Genomic DNA, 17952 nt, shown 5'->3' with positions numbered 1-17952 from the left:
CTTTAGTTTCCAATCCTATATTAACACAGTGGTAATATATATGTTGAATGCATCAAAGCAACATTCTTTCTGAATTTTGAAACTCAATTGTTCGTTGTTGTCTATCTTTGAGGTTGAGAATCTCAAAATGACCAAATTTTTATGTAAATTCATAATCTTTATTCTTTGCTGGGCTTATTATGCCTATTGAAGATACAAATATGCTGATTAAGGTGCTCTTATCTCCGTAGATTTCCTTCTGCTTGTAGTTGTAGTCGATGTGGTTGTGTTTCCCTCCTCCGTGCTTCTACATGTTATCAAAAAGTTCATTGTCCTTTAGCTTATGAGAGTGTCTGTTTATTTGTAGTTAAAAATGGCTCATTTACACCATCAACAAAACTATCCACAATAGCAGTATCATAATCTTTCTGCTCAGCCATCACAAAGTTCAAATCTCAATCCCCACCAGCAAGATAAAATAGGCTATGCATTTGTACTGATTTGGAAATGGTTGGTGCCATCACTGTCATATGATATTTTGCAATACCATTTAAGTTTTAGTTCAGTGAAATTTTATACAGGTTATGCATTGTAGTTTTGCACAAACTGCATTGCAGTTTTGGTAATTACAATTGGATTTTTGCTCTTTCCTTGGCCTTTAACCTCACAAATTTTAAAGAGTAGAGGCTACCCAGATGAGGAATTGGATGGGCAAGAGAAGAGTAGAACAACCCAAGAGCAAAGGAACTCAAAATTGGACTTTTGGAAACTGCATTGTAGTTTTCATTTAACTACAATTGGATTTTTAACATAATTGATATCTACATTGTATTTTTGTTGCAGTTTCTTTTCTTATTTGCAGTTTTTGTGTGAATATGTGTTGAAATGATTTTTTTTTTAATTTTAAAAACCGTTGATTGTTTATATAAATATTGTATAACTGAATAAATATTACAAAATCAAGTTTGGTGTAGTGGTTTGTGAGTGAGCCTTCCTCCTTTGAGGGTCAAGGTTTGAATCCCTTCAATGACACAAATCTTTTTTTTTAAAGGTGAATATAGGGCAGCGGAGTTAGTCCCCTGCAGACGGTGGCAGGTGGTCGGGGGTGGTGGCCTACAGTGGTGGCCAGCTGCGAGTGGCTGGCCGACGGTGGCAGTTGGCTAGATATGGACATGTGGTATAGTATTCTTGCTTTAGAAGGAGTGACATTGTAAAGAAAAAAAATAATGAAAAATACCAAAAAATTCAAATTTTTTTTATTTTTTAATCTCATACATACAAATAAAATTAATCACATATGAATAGTGTTTGTCTTTTTTTTTTTTTGATAAATATCACGAGGTGTCCCCACACATGAAGGGTGAAATTAATTCCCGCTTAGGGTTCAGCTTGCTTTGGCCACAAAATGCTTCCAACGGGTTTCAAACTCCTGTCATTGAGACACCAAGTAGCTCGCCAATTAGAAATGACAATTTACTAATCTCACAATACCTTCTTGTTGAATAGTAATTGTTCTTAAGTTGACATGACAATGTGTAGAAAAACCAAAAAAAAAAAATTTACTAGGGCATATATCATTCACATAAACAACAACCGCATTACTTGCCCTTGTCAAACAATCAGAATTCAGAAACAGATCCACGATTTTTTTATTTTCATTTTATTTTCACTTTTCTTTTGGTGAAAAAGAAAGAAGGGTTTACTTGCATGAAAAGAGACTTCTATAAAGCCCCTGTGAAATTTAAAAGATAACGAAAAAGGCAAATGGGCTTTTGGGTGCTGAGCGGGTAATATTCAGTTGCAAAAGCGCAGCATCATGCTCATGCAAATTGAACGGCTCATAAGCCGCCGATCAAAATTATCGGATAGACACTGATTTACAATTGACATTACCAACCAATCACTGCTAGACTGTAGAAATTAAATTATGCCGATCGAGCAGAGGATCATTATCAGAACGTCGGAACGACGCCGTATGTCTCGGGAATAAAGGCCCCCTGAGCGGAGCCGTAGATGTTATCAACGGCCTCGATTTCGGTTTCGGTGCGTTTCGCGAACCGGCCTTTGATTCTCGGGCGAGTTTCGGCGTACGCTTTCCGCGAAGCGTACCTGATGGTCTTCTGGAACTTTCGGTTCTTCCTCTTCTCTCTGTACCTCAAAACCCTAGCCTCCCTGTCGAGTCCGCTGAGCTGTGTGGCCACTTGGTTCGCGGTGGTCGCCGAGACCTGTGCGCTGGGATCCGAAACGTTATGGTTCGCGTTTCGGCCGAAAGGATACGATATATCGGACATGGAGTTTCCGTCAGGAACAACTCCAACCTCCACGGACGACGAGGAAACCTGAAAACAACAAAGAAAAAGCCCAAAAAATCAGTACAAATCTCCGAAATTTCGGAAGGAGATATATGTAATTTAATTTAACTACGTACGCTTTGGCTGAGCGACTGAGTTGGATAGCTGAAGGAAGAAGAAAGCTTGCTTCTACAAAATTCGAGGTCGAAGCAATTTTGCTCGGCAGAGACGCGGTTGATGTTGAGTGAAGGGGGTGGTAGCGGGTCGGGTTGAACCGGAACAACACTGTCCGTACCTGAACCCGAAATATCGTGGTGGATCGGGTTCGGGTAATCGAACTCCAGCAACGAGTCCATTTCGGGGAAGAACAACTCGGAGGACTTGATGATATCCGGAGCAATATCCATCTGGAGCTTCGAGTTGAAATTCAAGTTGGGGATAAGCCAGGTCGACGCCGCGTCGTTTTCATCGTCTTTAGTGTGAGACGGAACGGCGCCGTTTGGGAGTAGGAAATTGAGGGAGTCGACAGAGGAGGAGGCGGCGGCGGACTTGACGATGATAGACTCGGCCGAGTCGAAGAACGGCTCGACCGGGACCCGGTCATGGCGGCGGGAGAGGGGGTTGGCGGAGTGGATATCGGCGTCGCACGTGACGCAGAGGGCGGCGGCGTCGGCCTTGCACGTGACTGACGCAGGAGCCTGCTCGCAGACCTCGCACATCCAGACGCGCTCGTGGCGCGTGGCCAGCTTGTTGGCTGCGTGGATCTTGGCGTCGCAGGTCAAGCAGAGGAAAGCCGAGTCGGCTCGGCAGAACAGCACCGCGGCGGAGTTCTTGCACGAGTCGCACGGCTTCGCGACTAGGCCGCCAGCCATTGTCCTCCAACCACCGGCTTGGATTCCCATGGATGTCTTCAAAACGACGTCGGGGCACGCAGCTTGGTTAGTTGCTGTGGAAATGCCTGTGGAAATGCTGTGGACTTGTGTAAGAGAGAAGACTCTGGTGTCCTGTGTAGGCTGAGGCCTAATGCAAGTGGTGATGTTATTAGGCTTGCTATCTTCTATCTAAAGGGAAAATCTGGGTCTTGACCAGTAAAAGAAGCACACGTGGACGACTCTCAGCCACGCACAATTTTGATAGACAAATTTGGTATTTTGATATTTGTTATAAGGAAATTACATCATACAAATAAAATAATAATTGTATATTTTGTGTAAAATAATTAGTAGTTGTCATGTGTCTGTGCCGACCAGGGAGAGCTGGGACCATGGAAGCATGAAATTTGAAGAAGAAATGGGGATACTCAGGAGAGGGGAGTTAATTTAATTCCATGTAAGTATGAAATTTAAAGAAGCTATACTTGGAAACGGCATTGACTTATAGATTAATAATTTCATATTTGAAACGATGAAAAGTCATTGCCTATGTTCTGAAAAATTATGAGACTCTCTAACACCAAATCATAAGTAAACGAATTTATTAATTATTTGATTGAAAGAAAGTATGAAATTAACAATACATCACATAAATTAGTGGAGAAAACTCTAGACGCTCTCTCTTTTTGTGAGTCTCAAAGAAAAACTTCATAGAAGGGGAGAAGAGGAAGAAGCGTTATTGCCCCTCTTTCCCTCATTTTATCCTCGCTTTTTTCTTTTGGGTTAGTAAATAAGTCCACTAGGCGTTTTGCATAAGAAGCCCTTTATGGTGATTTCTTCTAAGTCATATTCTGATTGAAGTTCCCCATCACCACTTTGAGGCATTCTCAACAAATCATTATCCCAAAGCCCGCTCTCTAACACGGATCATGTTCTCTAAATTTGGATCTACATCGTTTTCGACGGAGGTTGATACAAATCACACAATTGTTCTTTGCCAATATAGTCGTTTTCATTTATTTGTTCGCTCTTATGCATAGGTAAATCGCTAGAAACCATATTTTCCCCAAATATGTTACGAATACGATGGTGGGTGTGGTTGCGGCGGTACTTCTTTAGTTAGTGGTGGTAAGGTTCGTTTAGGCTCATGTGTTGCTTTGGTTTCGGTTATATTGGGTATGTGGACTTTGTTTGGACTTATAGTTAATTGTGGTGATGTGGGATAGTAGTTTTAGTGTAGATTTTGTCCATTGTTAGTTTTGTTTTTAACATGTTAGTTTGTTTTCCTCTTGGACTTTGTCATATTAATGTATTTGATTATACTGTTAAAGTTTATCTAATGAAATTTATCTTTTATAAAAAAAAAAAAAAAATACATCACATTACGAATTTCTAGATACTACTTTGATGAGTTTTGGACCTTGTATATACTAATGAATAATTTGTGTGAGCATCTAGTATAGTAAGTGAAGTTTACCTTATTTTTTTTTGTACAACGAAGGTTATTTAAGAATATTTTCAATGCACGAAAAACTCAGATTGTTCCTACTCATATATATCATTTGTAAACATAATATTAAAATTAAGTTTATATTATATTAAGTAGAATAAGATAATTAATCCATCGAATCTCCTCTAATGTATATTTGATTTGTTAAGTTATGAGTTATTAGATTCAAATCATCACCGAACTATTGAATTGAGAATTTCAATTCATATCCCATTAACTGCATCATATTCAAATTATTGTAGTGCGGTTTGTTTTTAGTATTGTTATCTAATGAAGTTTCTATTTGATCAAAAAAATTGCATCATATTCAAATTAGAATCCAATTCATTGACATGTCTAAAATTATCCATACGCATGTCTTTCCAAGTTTATACACATTTCCTTCTTATTGTTTTCCTTTTTAGATTCAATTAATTAAACACCATTTATGCCAAAATTTGAATTTTAGGAAAAACAACAAGGGATAAGAGAAATAATGATGTCCAACATTTTTTTTATACAAGCGATAATGGGAAAGGGTGATTAGAACACATGACTTTTGGTGTAAGGATAACTGCTTTTAACCACTTAAGTTATAACCTCGTTGCCAACATTACGGGAAAGAGGTAAGGGTTGTTTTTCAACATGATTTCTTTTTCTTATTTTAGTTCAATTTTAAAACCCTTCTTTTCTCATTTGAAATACATGTCAGCTAAAAAAAATGTGAAAACCTTTCTATATGAAAAAAATTCAAGTTTTTCATTAGTTCTAGAGGTTCGCTATTTACAATAAACTCTGTTATAGTAAATGGAGAGACTCAAGGTGGCCTTATTTGGGCTCCTATATTAGGTATAATAGTGAATCTTTTAAATTATTTTTTAATTAGCATACCATCTCATTGCCTTGGTATAGTTCTTTCACGTAACCTACATGCCAGTTCAACGAGCTAAAATTGTCAACATCATCAAATAAAAACCCTAGCCAATTGGTGCATATTTGATTAGGTTAAATGCACTATAGTGTTGTGATCTAAAAAAGTCGGTTCAATGAACAAATGGAATGTAAGTTAAATAATCATTTAACTCTTGTCTACCTCAAATCTTACCAGTCCTAGAAATAGGTAAAGAGAATTTTTTTTTTTTTTTTTTTGGGAAACACAAGGGCGATAGTGTTTTATTCATGAGGAAAAAAGGGTAACAAGTACAAAAATCGGGCACAAATCCTAGAGGATTAGGCGAGTACTCTACACCAAATAAAGCGTAGTGGTCGTCGGCTACAAAAGTAGCCTACCTCCTCAACCACAAACGGGAGGAGGAACCTTACCTCCGATAGAGTCCCCCCCCCCCCCCCCCCCTCTCCTAGAAATAGGTAAAGAGATTATATTGTTAGCAAACGTGCACTATTAGCATTGAAAAGATTCAAATAGATTGAGAGATTAAATAACTTGCGCCTTACGTACGTAATCTGAATATATAAAAAAATCAAACTATTGTGTTATGAATGGAGAACTGGCTCGATATTGGTTCATTTTTATGCCTTGGACTTCACAGTTTATCTAGTGCAATAAGAACATGAATTGAATTGACATTTGAATTTATTACAAAGGAAAATAACAAGATGAAACTAGTTGCAGACATACACAATAGCCCAAATCACTAATCAAGAGACATATCTTGTTATCCAGCCTTTACTGATTTGGACTCCAAGTTCCGATTTAGATCATAGGGCCATCTCCAGTTATAGGGCAAAATGGAGTCTAGGGCTAAAAATTTAGCCCCCCAAAATATTAATTTTTTAAAGAATAATGCAGTGCTAAATTTTTCCATCTTCAGCCATGCAGGGCTATATTTTAGGGTCCTTCATATTTTATTATTTTTGAGAAAAAATATAGTACGACACTCATACATTCCACAACTATGTATTGTTTAATTTAATTAAACTACTACTAGCCTCTTGGCACATGCGTTCTTTTTTCTTTTTCTTTTATTTTTAGTATTAAGAAAATATAACATGGGTAGTTATGTTTCATAAAAGTAGGACTTATTATCTGATTTTGTTTTTAATTTTAATTTTTTTAATATGAAAAAATATGAATTTACCATATTATCCTCATTTAATTAATAATTTTAATTCTTAATGTTTGAATTAACCAATGACATTTTCTGGTATTTTGAATGTTTCATCACTCTCTACTTTTTGCTTTATATATATAGATTTAGAGACAATATTCCATGACCAATAATTTTTTATAATTTTTTTTAAACAACACTTGAAAATATTTTAAAAGGTGACCACATTTATTTATTAAAGAAAAAAAAAAGGATGGGTTTTAATGGTCTGACCTCCAACGGTCATGACCAGTAATTTGTTTATAATTTTTTTACGAATTGAAAACATTTAATAAGATGACCACATTAAAAAAAATACAAATACAAATGGTTGGATTTCAGTGGTCTGACCTCTAATGGTCATGACCAATAATTTTTTATAAATTTTTCTTAAACAACAAGAATTAAAAACATTTAAAAAGGCTTTTAAAAAATATCGAAGACGTCAACGCTTTTATTGTTGGCTATTGGATATGTATTTGCACGAGATGATTCGTGCTCTTGCCTACACTGATAATTTATCTTCTTCAAAAGCACATGTATGAAGCCCACAAAAAATTTGGCCTAGGCCAAAGCTGGGCTAAATGTGGCCCGGTTGGAGGGCTAAGGCCATCTCCAGTTATGGGTCATAGGCCAAATATAGCCCTAAAATAATGCAAAACCCATCTCCAGCCATGAGTTAAATTTTTTTTTTTTGCCAAATTGGAGGGCCACATTTGGCCCTTTAGCCTTCCAACTAGCCCAAATGTAGCAAACTTTAGCCTAGGCCAAATTTTTTTGTGGGCTCAGCACATGTGCTTTCCCAGAGGAGAAAGTATCACATGTGGGCAAGAGCACAAAACATCTCGTGCAACTACAGATCCAACAAACAATATTAAAGGCACATTGACATCATCGATGACGTCAGCTAGCTGTTAGGATTTTATTTTTATTTTTAATAACCTTTTAAAATGTTTTTAAATTCGTTTTGTTTAAATATATATATATATATATAATTGGTTTCTGATCGTAGGAGGTCAGAATTATTTATTGAAAAGTTATTTTTTATTTATTTATTTAAAACCTTTTTAAATATTTTTAAATTCATTTTGTTTAATATATATATATATTAAAAAATGTTGTCTCTAAGTTGTAGTTTAATTAAATTAAACAATACATAGTTATGGAATATATGAGTGTTCTATCATAGTTTTTCTCAAAATAATAAAATATGAAGGGTCCTAAAATATAGCTATACATGGCTGGAGATGGAAAATTTTAGTCTTGACTATTCTTTAAAAAATTAATATTTTGGAGGTTTAAATTTTTAGCCCTAAACTATATTTATCCCTATGACTGGAGAAGGCCTAAAGGGCCAAATGTGGCCCTCCAAATTTAGCCAAAATTTTGTTTAGCTTATAACTGGAGATGGATTTTGTATTATTTTAGGGCTATATTTGGAATATAGCCCATAACTAGAATGGCCTAATAAGTCGTTTCAAAAAGAACACCAAAAGATTCTACACATACTACTTTTCTATCATCCACGGAATGGAATTCTAGGCCAAATTCTATTATTCAATAGGCCGAACAGTTACAATTTTCAAGAAATATTCATATATTATTTTTGGTTTTCCTATTTATTTCCATTTAGTCTTTTTTGTTAAGTTAGGGTTTGTGGTACTATTTAAAGCAACTTTAGTTTTTAGGGTTTGTGTTGTAGGTGATAGGATTCTTGCCAATCATGATTGTCGTGACTATGGGTGTTCAAGACCCAATCCAATCAGCCCAAACCAATCAATCCCCTCCAATTTTCATTGGTTTTGATAGTTAGGCAATTAGATTGGGTCTTCATTGATTTCTAAAATTGACGTGATTGGATCAAATGATAGTTTTACTTGTTAGAATTCAATCAAATACCATCTAGTTATGTTTTATGTGTTTTTGGGCTCTTGTAGGTGTTTGAAACAGAACATGTTATGAAAAATTTTAAGTCATTTCATTTAGTTATGTTTAATATATTATAGAATAAAAACAATTGTGTTTAGCATTTAATTTTCATTTTAAATATACGTCTATTAAAAACAATTGTGATTAGATCAAACTTGACAATAAATGTTTCATGTTTTATATTTTCTTCGTTCTTAAAGCCGATAATCCGATTCAACCCAGTCAAATATCAATTGGATCATATTGGATTCAATCCTAAATTTTGATCGGATTTATTTGAATTGGAAAATCCCTTATCCAATATATTGGATCATATGTTGGGTTGTTTTTTTTCTTTTAATTTTTCTAATTTCATTTATGTTGACAATGTTATATGATGGTTTAAGTTGTGTAAATAGAGGGACACATGTCAAAATTTTATATAATGGAAATGGTGGGGACACGAATTAGGGAACATTAGTCCGGACTCTGAAAATGCTCGTCATAATATACCCAAATGAAAAAAGAAAAAAAAAATTACATCCCCACATAGTGAAAATTATTGTTTCTTTCTACCTTGAATCGCATAAAAATAAATAAATAAATAAAAGATGTCTAGCCCAAAGAAAGGAGAGTGGGCAAAAATACTCTCCATAATAGAGGCAAAAATTTATATCCCAACATAGTGAAAACTCATGTTTCCACCTTTGGTTTCACTATAGCATTGATGCGTAACTCGAAGAAAGGGAGTCAAGCGGGGAAGAAGAGACCAAACTCGTTTGGTCTTTTGGTTACTATTTAGAAGATGAAAAATAAAATTTAAAATTCAGAAAATGGAAAGAAAACTACTTGCCTCCTTTTCTAGAAGTAGGAATTCCTACTTTCTTGCTAATCACAGTTTGATATGTGTACTGAGATTCTTCTTGTTATGTTTTTGATGAATAATTTTTGCATATGTGTCAAACTTTGATTTGTAGGAAGTAGGAATACCTCCTTTCAGGGTAAGGAGGGAAGATAGAAGGTTTGATTTCTTGGGTCAAGTAGATTTACACTTATGAAATTTCATTCGAGAGAGACTGATGAGAGTTGCCAAAGGGATCTGGATCCTCTGCTTGGATTATCTCTACCATTATCTGTTTGAGTTTTCTTCTACACATGCCATCTCATTAAAATTTCATTCTAGGGCTTTCATATAGACACATCACATACAAAACCCAAAGAGTGCTGCTATTTCCACCAAACTGTTCTATTTTTCCACCCACCTTATCTTCAAAATTTTAAAAACAAATTTATCCCTTCATAAAATGACTTTTAAGGACTTATGAAAAATGATTAAAAAAACAAACCAATTGCCCCGAACTTAAAATTTAAAAAAGTTGAAAAAAAAAAAATCCAAAGCACAAAGATCAAACGTCAAATCCAAAGCACCCATCAACCTCTTATCTTATCTCCATCCTAAAACCATAACCCCAAAAGTTTTGAGCCAAAATCATGGATTCTTCATTATATGCTCCAGTCATCATGTAGTCTTCCCATTTGTAGGAGGCCAACAAATCCCAATGATCGACATGGCAAAAGTCTTCTCCTCCCTCGGAGCAAATCCCAATATGTAATCAGATGCTCATGTTGAAAACAAGTTCTATTGGTTTTGTTTTCGTCGTCAATCTCTCCAATTAGAGCAAACAATTGCTCTTTTCAGTCATTAGATTAAATTTAAATGACTCACAAGTTAACAGAAAAAATTTGCTTGAATTAATAATTAAAGGGTATTTTAAGAATAATGGTGGGGGGAAAGATAGGATTGTGTTTTTTCAAATTTACATGGTGAGTGGGAAGATAAGGTGGTGGGAAAATAGGACAGGTGGGTGGAAATAGCAGCACCCAACCCAAAAACCTCACAATTTTTATTTAGAAAGGAAAAAAAAAAAAATCCCTAATTGAACTAACTTGAGTTAACGTGATCTCCCATTTTTTTTCATTTTTATTTTCAGCATCTCAACACGCTCACATTTCTTCCGAAGTCTATGTGAACAATAAAACCCTTGGTTCCAACCTCACAATCTCTTCTCTTCCCATATGAAATTCAGTTCTTACCAATGCCCAAAATGTCATCCTGCAAACTGCTTTTATATAACAAATCCTGTCTCTCAAGTACGAAATATGAATCAAAACTTCTGAACCAAAATATCATTCTTTACAAAACGAATAGTGAGATCACTGGTTGCATCTATTTTTATTGGAAATAACGAATGGCCTTCCAAGAGGAATCTTTACTTCTATATAAACCCATTATTTTACTCAAATTTTTTCAAAGAATTTCTGGGTTGTGTAAGAACAATCTAGTGATTGAATTTGTGTTTGTTTCTATAAGGACAGTGGTAGTAGAAGACGAGTAAGATAGAGATGGAGAAGATAATGATGTCTCTTTAAGTGAGAGATATTGAAAAGAACAAAAAAAATTGGAATAAGAGAGAACGGCTACAAGACGTTAAACACACGTTAGGTTTAGGATTTATTTTTAAAATTTTTTTTAGGCGTTCGGGTTTTGTGTGATGTGTCAACATTATAGTCCTTTAGATGAAATTTTAACGAGATGATGTGTGTAGAAGAAAATTCAAACAAATCATGGCAGAGAATATCCAAGCCGAAGAGTGATTATAGATTATTAAGGTAGTATAGCCACACGGTAGATCTTGTACACGTGATAATATACGTGGATATTTATCGATACTATTCCCTAAAAGAGAGGAAAATAAACCTTGTCATCCACCTATATTATAGCACGTGTACAAGATGTACCATGTGGCTATATTATCATAATATTTTATAATTTCTCAAAGTAGAGGATCTGGATCCTTGCCAAATATATATTTTGACAACAAATTTTTCGGTGGACCCCACCTGTTAAGGTAGCATAGTTTGAGCATTTCCAGCGATGAGCCTAATTTTGGGAAAAGGCCTCCTAGTCTCCCAAAACCCATTCTAGCGGTGAAACCTAGCCCTGGCAAACGGTGAGGTCCACCAAGCTCGGGCGAGCCCAAAGGCAAGACTTGCCTGAGCTACTGCCTAGGCAAACTGACCTCATGCTGACGTCAATGTGATGTCATCGGCCAATTTAAATACCTAAAAGTTTGAAAAAAGTACCAAAAATAATTAAGAAACATTTTTTCTATAAATATCTAGCCATATTCTTCATTTCCCATACCAAAACTCCATACAAATTCCTCTTTTCATATCTCATCTATATATATAAAGCAAAAGGCAGAGAATGGTGAAACATTCAAAATACCAGAAAATGCCCTTGGTTAATGCAAATATTAAGAATTAGAATTATTAATTAAATGAGGATAATATGGTAAATTCACAATTTTTCATATTAAAAAAATTAAAATTAAAAGAAAATTCAGATAATGGATCCTATTTTTATGGAACACAACTATCTATTATCTTTTTAATTCTAAAATAAATTTAAATTTTTTAAAAAAAAGCCTCTCGCAGGCGCAGAAGCGCGTGCAGAGAGGCTAGTGTGAATAATAGTTGACCTTAAATTACCATAATAATAAGTGAAAATGCATCAAAAAAATTATTAAGAAATACACTATTTACATGAACAATAACTACCATTACCTTTCCTTACTTTTACCATGAAAAATAGGTGGAACTGCTTTACTCGAGCCCGGATCCCCTTAGCGGGCAGGCAGGAAACTAAAATTTAGGTAAGTTTGGTTTTTAGCCTTACGTCATGGGGTGCGTTCAATGTTGCCCTCTTTTTTTTTTTCAAGTAGATGGACAGAATTACCCCTCTGGAACCATTCATTGTGGATTTGTAGGCATTGGCTTGGAATTCAATGAGGTCGCTGTCAGCGTGCCAGTGTGGCAGACAGAGGGGTCGCTGACCGTTCAGATTTATCCTATTGATTTGGCTGCCTGATTTTCTTGGATTTTTTCTTAGGGGTATATTCGGAAAACAAAATAGTTTCTATCTTTAGGTTCATGTCTTGACAATTTTTAATATCTTTTGATAAATCCATCGATATGTGAGCTTGTTGTATTACATGGAAACATATAAAACTACTCCATAATATTTGACCCAAAAAAAAACCTAATGCATAATATGGCTTTTGATATTCGACCAAGAAAAATAAAATTCTCTTTTGATAAGTTTTTGTGTAAAAATAATTTTAAATAATTTCAATACATATATATTTTTTTGAAAACCGATCAATATTACAATATCATATTTTTTATTTGGTAGCCAAGCAAATTCGAAGGAAATTTGGCAGAGAAAGTAGCCCATGTTAGTCGATTGTATTTGTGATGACATCATTGTTGTACCTATTGGATTGGTTTAATTGTAAATTCTATCATGTCTTTGAATCTCAAATACTAACCTTAATAAGATATTGTGAATAAGGATCTTCTTATCCTACTCGGCACTTTATCTCTATCTCTGGATGGGGTGAATTTTCTATTATGAGTGTGCTTTTACCGATAGGTAAGGGACCTTATTTACAAGTATCTATTCCAGTACCTTACCCATCAAGGACTACTCAAAGGAATCCTGTTTGCTTAGGAATAGGATGTTTTAATCCATATAGAATTTGGAATTCTTAAGATACTCCTATATCTCAATGTAAACGCACTGTTTGATTAAGTATCCCACTGGTATTAGGATTCATACTTCCTGATCAATTAGAGTTCCTCCAAACCAGATATGATTAGAAGACCACAATTTTACATACTTCTATATGCATACAAGCGGTCAGCGTTTGCATTGCAAACATGCAATTGCACGATAGTGTTCTTCGACAAGAGTGTTCGTGTGCAAATGAAAATAAGGCAAAATGGTACATATTTTTTTTTTTAATGGCAAAATTGGACATATTTTTCCAAAGAGAGCATGCATAATGAACAGTAGCTAAAATGTCTAAAATCCTTAATCCCTAAAATCGAAGGCAAATTTGTGTTAGAGCGTTGATTTTCTTACGGTTTTTTCTAATGAGAATCGGCTTCGATTATCAGTGGTCGTCATTGTTGTTGATCGTGGTTTACCGTGGAACAATCGTCGCTGAGCAGTCTCTGAGTTTTTGGGAATAGTGTGAAACTGTGGAAAGGCGGTTTCTAAAGGTGAAGGTCGCGCGATTGGGTTAGCGTTCAATTTGAGTAGATGTCATTTCGTGTTAAGTTTTTGGTGTTTTGATGCCGTTTTGTTGATCCATATATAGCTGTAAGTTTTGGTTTAAAATTAAATTTTGAAATTTGAAAATAATGGGATAATGATATATTTTGTAATTTTGATGGTCTTTAATTATATTATGGTAAAAATAGGTACTATATTTAGTAAAATCCATTTTAATAAAATATTTAGTATATTGTGACCCAATTTGTTGTCATCTCTCACCTTAGTGTCCGACTGTGCACTGCACACTTGCCCAATTTTATCCCACTCCTTTTTCCTATCAATCATTTTTTCAATCCAAAAATCATCCTAATATTAATCAACCCTATTTATGTTTTTTAGATACATGTATCTGTAACTTACATGAAATGGAAAAACGCATCTTGGCCAACTCTTGCATGTTCTAAATTACTCTCGCCCTTGTGCTTTTTTTTTTTTCGCTTGAACACTTTTTTGGGCATCCATAACCTGCACAAATCAAGTTCACAACACAATCATGCAATTATCTCTAGTGACGAGAATCTCAATACTAATCCAAATCTCAATAAACCATAAACACGATAGATTACTACACATTACTCATTCGAAATACTTTACACTCCATCACAAAATAAAAACACAACTAAATACTGCAATTGCATACAGTGAGTTGGATTTGCACACAAGATATTAATAATTGCACATAGCAATATGCAATTGCATGACACTATTTCAAATGGCATGAACCCATTAATAGCTCCATTAGAACCTTGCACAAATAACGTAGACAACCCGCTCATGCATTTGGACGGGAATCACAATCCTTCCAAATCCCAATTCAAATCTCAACCAATCCTAAACATTACACATTCCAAACACTTCATACTCCATCACAAAATATCCAAATTGAATATTCAAAAACACAATCAAACCTACCTATCACGAAATCACCTTACTTTCTTAATTAAAATATAAAACTACATACTGCAATTGCATACAATGAGCAGGATTTTCACACAGGCGATTAGTAATTGCATATAGTAATATGCAATTGCATGACACTACTTCAAATTGCATGAACCCACTAACAGCTCCATTACAACCATGAATGTGAGAAACCCAGTCAACCTCACGGCATTTTGAAGTTACCCATGACTCGCCCCAAGTAATGACCGCAATATTTCAATTAACTAAACCTAAAAATAGTTGTTACTTACCTTCAGAACAAGTGAAGACCAGAGGCTTCCACGAGAGGGTGTACGGACGGCAGACGAGGGGAGTGCCGACAAACCAGGACAGTGCTAAACTCTAAGTTACTGGAAAGCAAAAATAGAGCAGCTCGTTAAGTGCATATCTTTAATTTCATTTATAGCCACATCGTTCAAAATTCACACAAAAGAAAAATAAATTCAACATAACCATCAATTACACATAATGAAAATCAACTCACGAACTTACCTAGATGAAGGAACAGCTAGAGAAACGAAGTGTGTTTGTGGGTTTCGGCTGAAATCTGCTCTTCAGATGGAGAAGACGAAGTAGGGGGAGCCATATTTCAGGCTGTGGAAAGCTGCGCAGCTGTGAAATAGAGCTGTGGCTGTGGAAAGCTGTGGAGGAGGGGATTGGGGAAATGGAATATGCGTCTAGGTTTTGAAGGCACTTGAATTTGTTTCCCTATTTTAACCGATTAACCAAAACAACCGGTTTCAGTTGTTTTTTATAAAAAGCCCACGTGACTGGCATGTTGCAGCCACTGCACCATTGGGGCTCGTTTGGTACGTCGGACTGTACTGACTAATTTCCGTCGAATAGTATTAATCTGTTCCGGAAAGTACTGACTATTTATTCATAATATTATAAGGCGTTTGGTGCTGTTCTGGATAAATAATCTGACTAAGTTATACTGTGTTTGGTGATGTTTCGGATAACATCAGATCAGACTATTTATAAATAAAAATAAAAAATAAAAATCTTTGATAATTTTAATGGAAATTGAGATTCAAATTACACAAATTTTTTTTTTGGTAAGATTCATATGACAAGATTTGTTTTTCAATTGTTTTTGCCAAGATTTTTTTTCATATAACCCATTATCATAATTGTAATATCTCATAAAAATTCCAACATACTCGCATAAGTTAATAAAAACAGTACCAAATAATGTATAATTCAAAGTGATCACGTATTAAGGTGATAAGAGCAAAAGAGAAAGTTGTTCATAAACCAAACTACATCAAAGAGTGAATCACAACTCCCATGCCCCAAGTAAGAGAAGAACAAATGCTTTTCTCATAGCACCATCCAATGTCAGGAATGTTTTTTCATCACTTGCTTTCTCCAAAATTAGCAGTAGTGCCTTAATTTGGTCATTAATAGACAAATCCATCTTTACTTTTCTAATAGCAATTGACAAAGAAAAATAAATGGTTCCTAAAATTCAGGTTCATACAATTTTAATTTTGTAATTTTGCTCTCCTAGTCGTCAGGTATGTATGTATTCAACTAAACTACCAACACTAGCACAGTTGTTTGTTTTTGGACGAAAACTGGTAATACTCTGTTTAATACCAACAATCTAAATATTCCCACAACGTCGAATCACTATATCACATACAAAGAAAACATTCGATTAAAAAAAATGCCAAAAAAAAAAATTCATAACCTAATTTCCACTAAAAATTTGAAATATATAAAGCATATTGGAGAGAGTATGAAAAAGAGAGAGAGTGAGAGATGGATACCTGGAGAAGAGTGAAGAAAAAACCTGTGGAGAAGATAGTAGAGAACAACCCGAAGGAGAAGAATATGAAAAGAGCGTCTGATTTTTTTTCGTAGAAAGCGTGTTCTTTTTCCCTAGCCGTATAATTAAGCGTGTATTATCTAAACCGGGGTGTGTGGGTTGTATTAGTTAGTTAGGTAAGGAGAGTATTAAAAGCCCAACCCGTATAAAATAGTCGGGTAATTAAATAATACAAGTTGATACCAAACACCTGACATAGACTATTTACTCCTATCCAGAGTCTAATACGGTGTATTACATTCTGCACCATATTTCTTCAAAGTCAATGCCAGCTGGCAGTTTGGCCCATAATCTTTAAAATTAAAGAAAAATAATTTCAAAGTTTCAAATCCTTGTCATCAAGTTAGTTTTATTTTTATTTTTATTTCAAGATACTGATTTTTTTTTGTTGTTGATATTTTTGATAAGAAAAAAAGAACTACAACCGGAAATCATGCAGGCACGCAGGCCCAACCAAGTCAAAATAAAAAGGAATAGACTAGCTTAACAGAAGAGCCCTATCCCACAGCTGGGACGGAGTAAGACTATGGCCTAAGCTAGCAACAGCATCAGCAGAAAAGTTAGCCTCCCAAAAAATGTGCTGAAACGAAATCTACTCGCAATAAGAACTGAGCTCTACTCGCAATAAGAACCGAGCAACCGATTGTCTTGCACAAGGAGACTTATGCTCCAGGGAACTGAAACCAGCTTGTTAACACAATCAATGATGAGTTTTGAGTCACCTTCCACAAGGATCTTTCGCCAACCCTTATGAATAGCATGAGCTAGGTCATCACGAAGGGCCAAACACTCTGCGACAGTAATAGAAACTTGACAAGAGTTTTTAGCGCCAGCTAAACGAACATTACCATTCCAGTCACGAATCACAAAACCAGTAGCAGCCAAATTACCACGCACTGAACCATCAAAATTCACTTTAACCCAATCCAGAGGCAGTGGTTTCCACTTGATGTTAACCTTTCTAGTAGACTTCTGAGAAGGGCAAGAGTTAATTTTCCAATAATCCAGCCCAATGCGACCAGCCACATTTAGGACTCTAACTAGGTGGGGATTGATGTCTTTAAAAATGCAATTGTTCCTGGCTTTCCAGATCTGCCAGCATAGAAGAAGAGCTTTGGAAAGAACATTTGGGCCATCAGCAGCCTTAGTATGAGGTAGAGAAGCCAGCCACTCAATGCCATCAAAATTCTGCTGAACATAGTTGGGGAAAAAATACGTGCATCTCCAGATATTATCTACAAACTGACACTCAAAGAATAAAGTGGTTAATAGTCTCCATATAATTCTTACATAGAGGACATTCTGGAGTGATATTAGGCAAAAGATGGGTACATTGAGTGCCATGCC

The 17952-nt window shown here is 35.3% G+C and overlaps 1 protein-coding gene across 1 annotated transcript; it reads right to left on the bottom strand.

Annotated features, from left to right (window-relative positions):
• On the bottom strand, window positions 1605-3363 carry LOC18793683 (zinc finger protein CONSTANS-LIKE 5). The gene is made up of 2 exons (XM_007223037.2): window positions 2408-3363; window positions 1605-2318 (listed from the first exon to the last, which is right to left on the bottom strand). Exons 1-2 carry the CDS (start codon window positions 3170-3172, stop codon window positions 1932-1934), a joined length of 1152 nt encoding a protein of 383 aa, XP_007223099.1. The 5' UTR covers window positions 3173-3363; the 3' UTR covers window positions 1605-1931.

Source organism: Prunus persica, chromosome G1 (genome assembly GCF_000346465.2).
Source record: "Prunus persica cultivar Lovell chromosome G1, Prunus_persica_NCBIv2, whole genome shotgun sequence".
In the NCBI taxonomy this organism is placed as follows: domain Eukaryota; kingdom Viridiplantae; phylum Streptophyta; class Magnoliopsida; order Rosales; family Rosaceae; genus Prunus; species Prunus persica.
The sequence above is the reverse complement of the archived record's forward strand: the minus strand, read 5'-3'. Positions and strand labels throughout refer to the sequence as shown.